Source organism: Miscanthus floridulus, chromosome 19 (assembly GCF_019320115.1).
Source record: "Miscanthus floridulus cultivar M001 chromosome 19, ASM1932011v1, whole genome shotgun sequence".
NCBI lineage: Eukaryota > Viridiplantae > Streptophyta > Magnoliopsida > Poales > Poaceae > Miscanthus > Miscanthus floridulus.
In genome coordinates, this window is record NC_089598.1 from 2,425,155 (window position 1) to 2,437,326 (window position 12,172).

Here is a 12,172-nt window from a genome sequence, read left to right on the forward strand (position 1 = left end):
AGCATTTCATCTAAATGTTGCAAAAGTCAATTTGGGATGTTGCATATGGTGCAATTACGATATACGCATGTTGCAAGCATATGTTTTCGAGTGTTTTCAGGTGTTTCCAATGTTTCATCATGATATTGCAGAAGTATATCTCGATGTTTCATAACATGCATGTTTCAAACACATATTCCAAGTGTTTCAGGTGTTTCATACGTATGTTGCAAGTGTTTATCTGGATGTTGCAAAACTAGATCTGGATGTTGCATATGTTGCTATAGCTATATACACATGTTTCAAGCGTATGTTTCAAGTGTTTCATCTATTTTTAGTCGCATGTTACAAGTGTTTCTACTAGATGTTTCAAAAGTAGATCTAGGGAAGCACATGTAGCAATGGCCCGGAGGCTGGCGGATAGCGGCCTACCATAACCGCCTGCTACTATTGTTGGGGCGCCGCCCGTGGGTCATAGTACGGGCACCTGAGGCTGGCAGACGCCTTCCGGCGTGCATCCGCAGGCGGGGTGAGGCAGGTGCGGGGGATGCACTCCTGTCTGTTACGGTCCAGCGGGATAACGGTCCTCCTATTACGCGGGTGCGGCAGGCATGAGCAAGCACGTGTTTTACTCTAAGCACGCGCTAGGCAACAATAATATTCTCATGAGCGGTGGGCGCAGCACGGGCGTCCGGACGCACGCTTTTGCTCGGACGTCCGGGAGCTAGACCCTCCCTAACAACATTGATGCCCTTTTGGTTGGGCTTTTGAACCTGCTTTTGCTTTTGCAAAAGCCAAAAGCCAACCAAAAGGCCCAAAAGCCACAACTGCTTTTGTTCAAAAGCAATTTTCACTGTAGTACAAATTCAAAAGCACATTCACCCCTGCTTTCAGTTGCTTTTGGGTAAAAAATTACCGACCTGCGCCTGATTATGATACATACCGTTTCGACCTTATGTTTCTCTCGAGCGTTTTTTCCTCTCGAGCGTCTTCGTCCTCGCATCCGACCCGGCTCCCCTGCGCGGAGGCGGCCGGCGAGTCCCCTCCCTAGCGGGCCCCCTCCCATGCGCGGTGGTGTCCGGCGAGCCCCCTTCCCATGTGCGACGGCATCCGGCGAGCCGCCTCCCCGTGTCGTCGAGGACATCCGAGCAGCGCGCGCGGCCCCTTCCTCCTCAGCTTCGTTCCGGCCGCCGTCGAGCACCTCCGAGCAGCGATGAGGTGCCCAATTATGCAGGAAGGCCCTGCTGCCGAGCAGCGTGGCGAGGCGGCGAGCCGAGTAGCGCCGTCGAGCACCTCCGAGTAGCGAGCCAAGGCCGGCCGCGAGCTCGAGCTCAATTTCCTGATCTGCTCAGTCCCGATCTACTCGGTTTCCCTTACTTCGGTGCTCGATTTCTCGATCTCCTCGATTTCCCTGGCCCCGGTGAGCAGCTCTGCCCAGTCCCGGCGAGGCGCGACCTGCCTCAGCGAGCATTGGCGAGAGGAGGAAGAAGATCCATTCTGTGCATGACATGTGGGGCCAGCTCGTAAGTGAGAGAAGCTTTTCTAAAAGTCAGAGCTGTTCAACCAAACATGCTTTCAACTATTCCACAGCATTGTAAAAGTCACAGCCCACAACGGCTTTTGCAAAAGTCATAGTTCAACTAAACAGGCCTTAGAACTTTCACGTAAAATATTGTATGCTTTGAGTTTTACATCAAGTAAAACGGGTCCATGTAACAAAACTTCAGAGTTGACATTTGAGTAGGCTTTTTCTGATGTGATGCAGCTTTTCAGATGCTAGAAAATTAACATGTGCATTATTACTTTGCTACTTCAATATCACCAGGATGTCTTGATTTTGGTCTCTATATAGAACGTGGCCCAGGGTGTCTACAGCACGTGCAACTAAATGGCCATGCAGTAATAGCGCTAAGAAACAAGCAATATTACCAATTTTGAAACTTAGAAAAAAAAACTATACTTTTCATGCTACGCATTCAGATTAAATTATAACTATAGTATTGTGTGTTTCCCTTATTAAAAGCTTTAAAACAACACCCACCGACCACCGAGTATATTTGGATTACATTTTGTTGAAAAACATTTTTTCATGAAGATTACTGTTCCAACATCACATATTTTTCTTCTCATGAAGAATAATGTTTTGTGTAACTATATTTGGGTTTAAAATATCCTAGATTAGCAATAAAAAAATATTCCATCGTCACATGTAAATTGTTTCGGCTTCAAGGAAAAATGTTCTAGCTCCAAAGAGGAATTTGTGCTAGCTTCATGAGAAAAATATTAGTAGGAATAAAAATGTTCCAGCTTTATATGAGAATATGTACTAGCTTCACAGCGGCAGTGAGACCCAATGTATCAATAAATAAAACATGTTTCGGTATAATAAAAATATATGCAAAGTTGCACCATTAACCATATTGAAAATTCTATGAAAACAGTGAAATAATGTTATTAGAACCAAAAAACTTGTGGTTATAGAATTTGAAATAAATAATAGTATATTTGAACGATTGTAAGGATTGTTGGTAAGAATATACTAAAAATGAAAACATCATGATAAAATCAAATAAAGTCAGACAAGATAATACCGTATTTTAAATAAAACAAGCAAATAAGAGGACACAGATGTAACAAAAAAGAAAGTGGGTGGGGAAGTAGAATATTTATAGCCAAACATATAGCCTGGGCCGAAATCAAACTTGCCTGGTTAAAAAAAACACTTGTGGGCCATGCATGTGGCAAATAATAGATTATTACTACTTATTAGGCTGCAGATGAACAAAATAGTCAATGCAGACATACAAAGCGTTTGGTTTGTGTCGTGAAGGCATCCGGAATCATCCGATCCTAATCAAAACGTTTGATTTGCGTCTCGGAATGAAGTCGTCCGTCACCAGGCCATTCTGTGTAGTCCAACAGAAAGGCAAATATCTCGGACGAGTTCGTTCCACTAGAAAGCATCGGACGACCTGATTCCTTTCCATGCTGCACCACACCACTCCATTCCAGATGAGCTGGATCTCCAAACCAAACACGCTGATAGTCTACCACTCTACCTAGAACAGCAATTAGCAAAATTATGTATGGACACGGGTTGCACAGCAAAAGAGTCAAAACCAGCCCACGTGACCACCTAACGCTACTACGCTCCAACAATTTCAGTCAAGAGAAAAAGGAAGGGGCCGGGGTGGTCGTTAGAGATCTTCCGCCATGATTAGTTTGCAGAGTTTTGCAGCAGCACTTTGTTCAAGCAAGAAAGATCCCTAATCCAGTCTCATGCTGCACCGGCCGGCCAAAGGGAAGAATTCCTGGTGAAGGTCGGCCATGTACCCCATCCACCGCGGGCTCTTGTCGAACACGAGAGACTCCTCGCAACCCATCGCCAAGAACTCCTCCACGATGCCGGGATCGGGCGCGGGGGCTCCGGGGCAGCGTCACGGCGGCGCGCGGCGGTGGGTGCAGGAGGGACCGCAGCCGGGCACCGGTACACGGGGCAGCTCAGCTTCACCCTCAGCCACTTCTCCACGCACGTGGCGTGGAACCGGTGCCCGCACGGCGCGACCCGGCTCCACGGCCGCGCTGCCGGCTCCGGCACCGGCGCCTCCCCGCCGTCCTGCAGGCAGACCGGGCAGCAGTCGTCGGCCGGCGCCTCGGACGCCGCTGCTGGCGGTGCGTGCACGGGGAAGGGGTACTCCTCGTCCTCGTTGTCGTTGTCGTCGTCGGACATGAAGTCGTCGTCGTCACCTTGCGTCGACCAGTAATCGTCATCGTCGTCGGACATAAACTAGTCTTCGTCGTCATCGTCGGACATGAAGTCGTCACCATGGTCTGGTTGCTGGTCGAGGAAATCGTCCTCGCCGTCCACCGCCGCGCCTAAAACGTCTGCATTGATCGAGGTGCGAGCGAGCGGGAGTGCGTGCGGCCGGCGAACGAAAAGGCCGGTCAGGGCGATTGATTCTGGTGTTATTTTGGGTTGGCCCATCCGGATCCGTTCGTGGGGGGATTTATGGTCATGGGGCCTGGAGGTGTCCGTGTCGGGATAGGGATAGGAATAGGAAATAGGATCGGAACCGGCCCATATGCAGTAGGTACTCCTAGCCTCAAACATTTATGTATTTTATTTATTTAATAGATTATTGAACAGGTCGACTCAACTCAATCAATCCACACTGCCAATTAATAAATCTGAAGTACTCCATCTCACAGAACATACTAATTTCCATGTACGGTTGGTTATACGGTTATACCCAATTTAATTACCAAAAGGCAGCACACATTTCCGGAAATGCTTCAATTGTCAATGTTGCTCTCATTAGCATAGAGATTTTGTCGCAAGGAGTTTTTAACACTCAGGCTCCAGTCCAAACTTTAAAAAAAAAAAACCAGATCTCTTTTATTCCTTACCTGCATCCATCCATCAACGAGGAGAAGGGGAAGGCCGGGAGGGGAAAGGAGACAAGATGAGTGGAGATGGGCGAGGGGACCTAGCACTTGAATACACCGAGGAGCTGTTAGAGGACGGACAGCGGAAAGACGACCGACGGCTCGAAGGCGGTGGCACACAAGGAGGAGCATCCGACGCGAGGTCGTGACTCATCACGAGTGACCGACCATTCCACGCCACAAGTGGAGATTTTTCTCTTCCCCGTAGGTTGATTGGGATCAGGCCACGATGCACTCCCACGCACGGTATGACAAATGTGAATTTAGACCTAACGTGGAAGCTCACTCGGAAGTGAACCACATTGCACGCGTAGCGTGTTTTTGGACTTGATACACTTTACCGCTTTGTATACTTTCTCATTTTAAAATAAGTTGCACCTTCTTGAAGAGTCAAATATAGAAAATAGTATCCATATTTACATTTCTAAATAAATTTATTATGAATATATATAGATATATATATATATATAATTATCAATCTAACGATATTTATTACACACCATAAATATGTGTATTTTGTATATACTTAGTTAAAATTTTAAAAATTTACTCCCTCTGTCCCTAAATATTTGTTGTTTTTGCTTCCCGAGAAATAAGTTTGACATAATATATATTAAAAAATATTAATATTTATGGTACATAATTAATATTATTGGAAAAATCATTGAATCTAGTTTTTTAATAAATTTATTTGGAGATATAAATGTTATATGTATTTTCTACAAATCGAGTTAAACTTACGGCACACACACCAACGGTGACAGTTATTTAGGGACGCAGCGATCAGCTCCTCATGAGAAAGCTTAATGTGTATTTATTTTGAGATGGACTCGTTTTTTTTCCCCCAGTGAGAGAGAGGGAGACGGAACCGTTGTTGAAAAGGCACGCGGAGCGGAGTTACATGCTAACCAAACGAGACCTTATCCAGAAACAGAGACCCCGCGCTCCCTATCCCAGCGGTCCACGCCGCCCAACCCTAGATCCAACGGACCATACGCCTCCACCCCTCCTCCCCACGCGTTCACCCTATAAACTCGCCGCCGCCCGCCACACCCTCCCTCCTAACACAGCACACCCATGAACCGCAACCCGCACCGCTCCCTTTCCCCACCTTGATCTCGCGCCTAGGGTTTCGTCTCGCCGCTCTCGTCCTCCGCGAAGATGCCGAAGAACAAGGGTAAGGGAGGCAAGAACCGGAAGAGGGGAAAGAACGAGGCCGACGACGACAAGCGCGAGCTCGTCTTCAAGGAAGACGGGCAGGAGTACGCGCAGGTGACCCGGATGCTCGGCAACGGGCGGTGCGAGGCCATCTGCGTCGATGGCACGCGCCGCCTCTGCCACATCCGGGGCAAGATGCACAAGAAGGTCTGGATCGCGGCCGGGGACATCGTCCTCGTCGGCCTCCGCGACTACCAGGACGACAAGGCCGACGTCATCCTCAAGTACATGAACGACGAGGCGCGCCTGCTCAAGGCCTACGGGGAGCTTCCCGAGACGCTCAGGCTCAACGAGGGCGTCGACGTCGATGGGCCCGAGGACGGCGAGGAGGGCAGCGACTACATCCAGTTCGAGGACGAGGACATCGACAAGATCTAAGAATTCTGTCTCTCCTTGCGGGCTACTTTATTATTGTGTGACTTTGTGTTCTAGTATGTGGTGGTATGGTTTAGGCTGGGCTGGCTGTTGTGGATTCGTAATCCTGCCTGCGTGGATCACAATCCTGCCTGCGTGATCTTGTAATAGGATTGAGGTGGTTAAATAATCGCGGATAATTTCGTTTTTAATCTGGTACATGCTGTCACAGGATGTTCTATGCTAAGTTATTATTGTTCTGGATTGTGTTCTCTTATATATTGATTGATTTGCCAATTAGACCCAGTTTTCATCGAGTCTAATATTTTCGAAATGTAGTGAACTACTGACGCATTCAAAAATCTAAAATCCAGTCAATCATACTATTTGATTCATGAATTCATACAAAAGGAGGGTTTATCTGCCTTCCTTTTTATGATACACAGATTGCAGGGGTGCATCAAAATTAGTTGTTGGCTAAACGAGGGGCTGCTGTTTGTTTTGTGAGGCCTGCTTGTGTCACTTGTTCATGTGAACAAGAACTCTAAATGTTTGGGGTGCACTGGATCAGGAATCATCGTCCTTGTTTGTGTAGAAATCTGTTTTTGTTTGGTCCAGCTTGTTCTCGTGTCCTTTTGTGTCTTGTTTTTTATGAGGTAGGATTCGGCGACGTTTGACTCGGCGTTGGACTGGCTATGCTTTAATCTGCCTGACGATGAGCACCCTCTCAAGTTCTACAGTGCTGGCACCAGCACCATCACCTCTCACAGGTATGAAATTTCAAGGGTTTAAGGTTTATTAGGTGATGAATGGTTCAACATGTTTACACACATTCCTCTCTGTGTGTGCTGTGTTCTCATCAGTCTACTAGGGTGCTCATTTGCGATGTCTGTCTTTTCTCCTACAGTTTTACGGATTTTACATCATTGATCATTTGCCTGCATTCTGTGATTTACTTGTTTATCTGTGAAGTGGCTGTCACACCCGTGGTCACCGGTGAGAACAACCTGACTACGTGACTTGTCAAAAAAAAAAATCAAACTGACTACATGAGCAATCACAGGGATAATTGGGAAGAGGTTCTCGATAGGGGGCAGGAAGATTTGCTTCCTTTCCTCTGTTTGTCTTATATATTTCTGTTCTGCTTGATGCTTCTTTCCCTGATTTGGATCCATCATGTAGTCTAGACCTTAGGCTTCCTCTTCAGATGTTTGGGCCAATACTCTTGACAGTCCATGAACTCGCTGGTTTCTCTCTTTTTTTCCAATATCGTATAAATGTTGAAGTGTTGAGTTTGTCTCTTCTTTTCCACTTATATAGGGCGCTGATTGGTTGATTAATTAGGTGTTGCTCTTTCATGCTAGAATCATGTGATGATCACATTGTTGGTATGTGATGTAGGAGCTGAAGGTTCTGTTAAAGTACTGTTCACAGCCAAGGACAATTGGGTGCCAGAGTCGTGAACCTGAGGAGGTGAAGGTGATGCACTGAGGGGTTGGAAGTTAGAATCGGTGGGCAGAGAGAAGAGAATGTGTCACTGGATGATGGGCGGTTGTTGCAAGCTGCATGGATTCGTCAATACATGGACCAGCAAGAGGAGGTATAGATGAATGAACAAGTAAATTTATCACTTGAATTGAGTCATCTCTTAGTACTCTCTGAACAAACATTGGATTTTGTTAATCTTATGTTTTTTTTTTGTCTGTTTGCTTATTCTGTAATTGTATCGTTCTGTTTCATACTTCCCTGAGGTTGTACTGAACTTCCCATGGATACTAAGAGCCTCTACATCATGAACTTGTGCGACTTGCAGTTTAGAAGACAAATAATTGATTTGTTGTGCTAGTCTAAGTAGCCCAATGTTTTTATTGTTTGAAAAAAAAAACTCAAAATGGTTATGCAAGATCGTAACTATTATTCACTGAGAAATCTGTTTCACAACAATTCAAGTCTTTTCTTATCTCTTTCGCTCATGGTTTGTCTTCTGTTTCAATCTGTTAACTATCCTCACCGCAGTTTCAGATGTTGACATGGTCTCTGTAGTTTTTTGTAGAGCGAGGTAATACCCTGTGGTGAGGATAGTTAACAGATTGAAACAAAAGATAAACTTTTTTTGTAGAGCGAGGTAATACCCTGCTTATAAAGAAAGGATACGAGCTTTTCCAAGTTCCAAGCTGGGGACAACCCACATGAATGAGAAATTATGAAAACATGACACCGTTCACTTAAAATGGTATCAATGTATCAGAGGGATTATTGCAATAAATTATAAATATACGGCTGATACTCTCATTGCATGTACCCAACATCAGAATGTCCTATGCACACAATTTCACAATGAATTGAATGATTCCTCTACCACTTTCTTTCTTCCTTTATAAAGTCTTTTTGTTAGCTGTTATTCCTTTTCCTTTCTTTTAATACCATGTTTATATTGATATATAATCATATAATTTTTCTTTTGGATGTCACTGATGTTAGGAGGAGGATGTAAATTCCAATGATTCCTCTACATGGGAAGATTACTCCTCACAAAGTTTTGAAGTTGTTAAAGCAAAGCCAAATAGGCGTTAGAGCAAGGTAACTTTGCTCATTGTATTACTGGCATTTATGTTGTAACTATGACACATGTTGTCTACTAGTTTTTTATACATGGCCCTGACAAGTTTTTGGAAGTTTTACATAGTTGATAGTTTACACTGATCTATCTTATGATTCCCTCCCACACTTTACAGCTGCAAAAATGAATTCCAAGCATGGAAGCCTGAACGGACATATAAGCAATCCTGCCAATTCTGTATCTTCAAATTCTGAAACTGCAAATGTCCAGGGTGTTCAGAATGATTTAGAGGCAACTGAGAAAAAATGTGCTGAGTGTAGGCAATGTTGATGAAGGATCTGATTTGAAAAAGGCAATTCCTAAGGATGTCGATAGAACTTATACAAAGGAGGTAGATGAAGAGGTGGTAGAGCTTGATAACATGTTCTTTGAAGACTCATCTGCTTGGGAGGCAGTGGCTCCAGAAATCATGAAACAGCAACAAATAGAGAAATTATCACATGATGGTTGTAGCCATCTTCTTGGAAACATAGATGATATATATGGAAGAAGGTCCAAGTGCTTTTTCCCTTTTTTCTTCATATTGGTGGGACATGTTTCATGTTTGATTTGTGCTTTTACTATGCACTACTTTCTAGCCGTTCTTTTCTTTCTTTTTTTTTTTGCTCAACTACAGGGAGACTGGTAAAATGCCGAAAGCTGTTCTACCAAAGTTGTCCTAAACTTGGTTGGGAAGCACCAAAGTATAATAAAATATCTTAGAGAGATGGCAAATTTGTATATTCTGTTAATGTGTTGTGGGGAGCTACTGGCCATGGTAAGAGTCAGAAGTCTGGAGGCTTGATGAAAATCCAGTTACCTGAACTAGATGAAGAATATGGATTTGTTCAGGTTATAACTTTTCTGTTACTTTGTATGATAATTCTTCTTACAAATAATTTGATTCAGCTAATTATTATTCTGTTATGGCACTTCTCTCCATGATAATAATTATCATGATACACTGAGATATCAGTACATAGCAAATCAAAATAGAATATTATCTTATCTCTTCTTATCTAAAATGCCATTATTAAACTGGATTTATGAACAGGAAGCACAAAGTCGAGCTGCAGCTTTTGCTCTGTATCAATTCTTTGCTGACCTTCTACTCCGGCAACTCCTTACAGAGCCATACTCATCACTTATTTTAAGATGGCAAGAAGGTCGGAGCTATTGGTTTAGGTTTTCTTATGTGATGACTTGAACATCGTAATGGGTCTTTTTTGAGCTACAAGTTGCATGTTTTCATAAAACTGGTGAATTGTCGTCAACATCAAGGGTGCTGGATACTGAGGATAGCCGAAGATCTGGTTTTGTAGATATGTTTTGAATATAGATGCAGATACAATTCCTTCATCTGAAATAGAAGATTCTTCTGCTGGTGGCATATCTGTAGATTCTGGTAAATACTGAAGGCAGCAAATCTGTGAATGAGAAGAGACAGACTACCATGATGAGTTGTATGGGTAAGTTTTCAAACCATTTATACATATTTCATAATAATGTCACAAGAAATCTTGCTTGTGGATGATTATCTTTTCCCCTTCCAAGACATGCTAGGTTGTCATCCATGACAGACATATTACTTCCTTGAAGCATATTGAACAATTACATTCACCTTCTTCATTCTTGCACTTTGTGGGCAGTGGGCATCAATAAGGTTGCTATCATATGGAACCTGTTTCCTTGCCACTTTTCAGGATGAATCATATGGAATTGTGAATTTGTCTATCAACATTCATGTCTTCTATTTTATGAGCTTTGATTTCCTATCATATTTCTATCTTTTTTCACATTCCCTCTTCTAATTGAAATGGTCAAATGAATAAAACCTCCCGTTGGTTTTGTGTTTTGTTTCTTCTTTCTGCTAAAAATTAAAGTGTGATATGTTTTTCTTCCACAATTAGGATTGAAATTTGCAGAGCATAAAAAGGGCCTACCCAGTGCAGAGAGCTCCTGCTCTGTGCGGGATCTGGGGAAGGGTGTCAGTGACAAGCCTTACCCTCGTCTGTGCAATGCGAGGAGACCGCGATTCGAACCCGGGACCTTCCGGTCACAGGCGGTAAGACTCTACCGCTTGCACCAGGCCCGAGCATGCAGAGTGCAATTTTGAAAAAGCAGTTGGAAGATAAAAGGAACCTACCAAATTACTTGGTGAGCAATGGATTTGTAATCTAAGAACAGTTCCTTTTTTTCAGAATTAGGGGCTTTTTTTTTGTATTGTTACTAATGCTTTTTTTTTGTCACCTTGGATTTAGAAAATGCTGGAAGACGTAACTGGCAAGGTAAACTATATTGCATCACCAGCTGAGTAAAAGGGAGGCTACGTTGGAAAGGATAAACAGGACCATCTGGTGACCTTGCAGGGGAGCGGGTTCACCACGATCTGGTGACCTTGCAGGGGTTTGTTCACCAAACTGCTGGTCTGCACCTAATAAAAGATCTCTGCAGAGATGCTCGGATCGTTGAAACGTTGCCGTGCATTTTTGTGCCATTCGAACCTCACGGACGAGTTTGTGTTTGTTAATCGGTCGTTCATTAACGATCCAAGTCCTTGGTCCACAGTGTGAAGATAGAGACTCGGAAATTTGAATTCGTCGACCAAAAACCTTGTACGTACTGAATCCATATATGGCATGGATCGACGCCACACTTGGGTGCTAAATGAGGCACACTTGCGTGGAGCGGGAGAATGACGGTGTGGTACTAAATAAGGCAACCAATCAAAATTTTGTGGCCATTATTTCAGGTGTCCATTTTATATGTTTATTATGTGGCCAGTTGCGCGCAACCGTTGGTGGATTGCAGTTCGTTTGATGCAGCAAGGCCTACCTCATTCCAAGCGTTACCTGTGTGACCAAGAGGATGGGAAGACTTCTTTTTTGCTCGGCAGTAGTTCTACTTTATTGTCCCGTGTCATTTTTGTCGTGCTGCTCTGTCGTCTGTCCTCATAACCAGCATATAGATGTGTCCTTAGACCACCGTACATTTTACAATCGTATACATGTACTTAAACTTCATCTCTATGAACATATATCACTGAAAGAATAATGCCGTAACACCTTGAACACCCGTGTCAAGTTAAGGATTAAGTTAGGAGGATGTGTTGTTTTGCAATTTGTTGGTGATGGGCTGTGCAGTGTGCTTACGCTGCATGGCCAGAGCCAAGGGTTATACTTAATATCTCAAGCTTGAAATCTGATGGTTGAGATGTCGTAGGTGGGGTAATTCTTTTATTTCTCATGGGCGCATATGTTTAATGTAAATCAAGTGTGGGTGTCGTGTGGCGTGTCATTTAGACTCTCTTCTTTATTGCTATGGTATGCATCTTTTCTGTTTATTTGAGAAAAGAAGAATGAAAGGACATAAATAGCCTTGCTACAAATCTATCTCGTAGTTAGATCAAGGCATGATGACTTGTTGGTTTCCAACTAATTACATGATTTCCCAAAAAAAAAAAAGAACAACCTCTCACATGGAAATGGCTTGTTGGTTTCCAACTAATCACAGACCTTGTACATACAAAAAAATGGTCATGATAGTTACAGATCTGGCATTAAAAATTTATATCCC

At 43.6% G+C, this 12,172-nt stretch overlaps 1 protein-coding gene and 1 long non-coding RNA gene across 2 annotated transcripts; both read left to right on the top strand.

Moving 5' to 3' along the window:
- The first annotated feature begins 5,479 nt into the window (after positions 1-5,479).
- On the top strand, positions 5,480-6,158 carry LOC136528893 (eukaryotic translation initiation factor 1A). The gene has a single exon (XM_066521889.1). It carries the CDS (start codon positions 5,587-5,589, stop codon positions 6,019-6,021), a length of 435 nt encoding a protein of 144 aa, XP_066377986.1. The 5' UTR covers positions 5,480-5,586; the 3' UTR covers positions 6,022-6,158.
- A 2,143-nt stretch (positions 6,159-8,301) lies between these two features.
- Positions 8,302-11,650, top strand: LOC136528894 (uncharacterized). Its single transcript, XR_010777158.1, has 3 exons — positions 8,302-8,577; positions 8,733-10,753; positions 10,858-11,650. It is a non-coding gene; the product is annotated as an uncharacterized lncRNA (long non-coding RNA).
- Positions 11,651-12,172: the final 522 nt, after the last annotated feature.

What these genes read in the sequence shown, in the direction of transcription:
- LOC136528893 (XM_066521889.1), top strand. Translation starts at nt 5,587, where the DNA reads ATGCCGAAGAACAAGGGTAAGGGAGGCAAGAACCGGAAGAGGGGAAAG.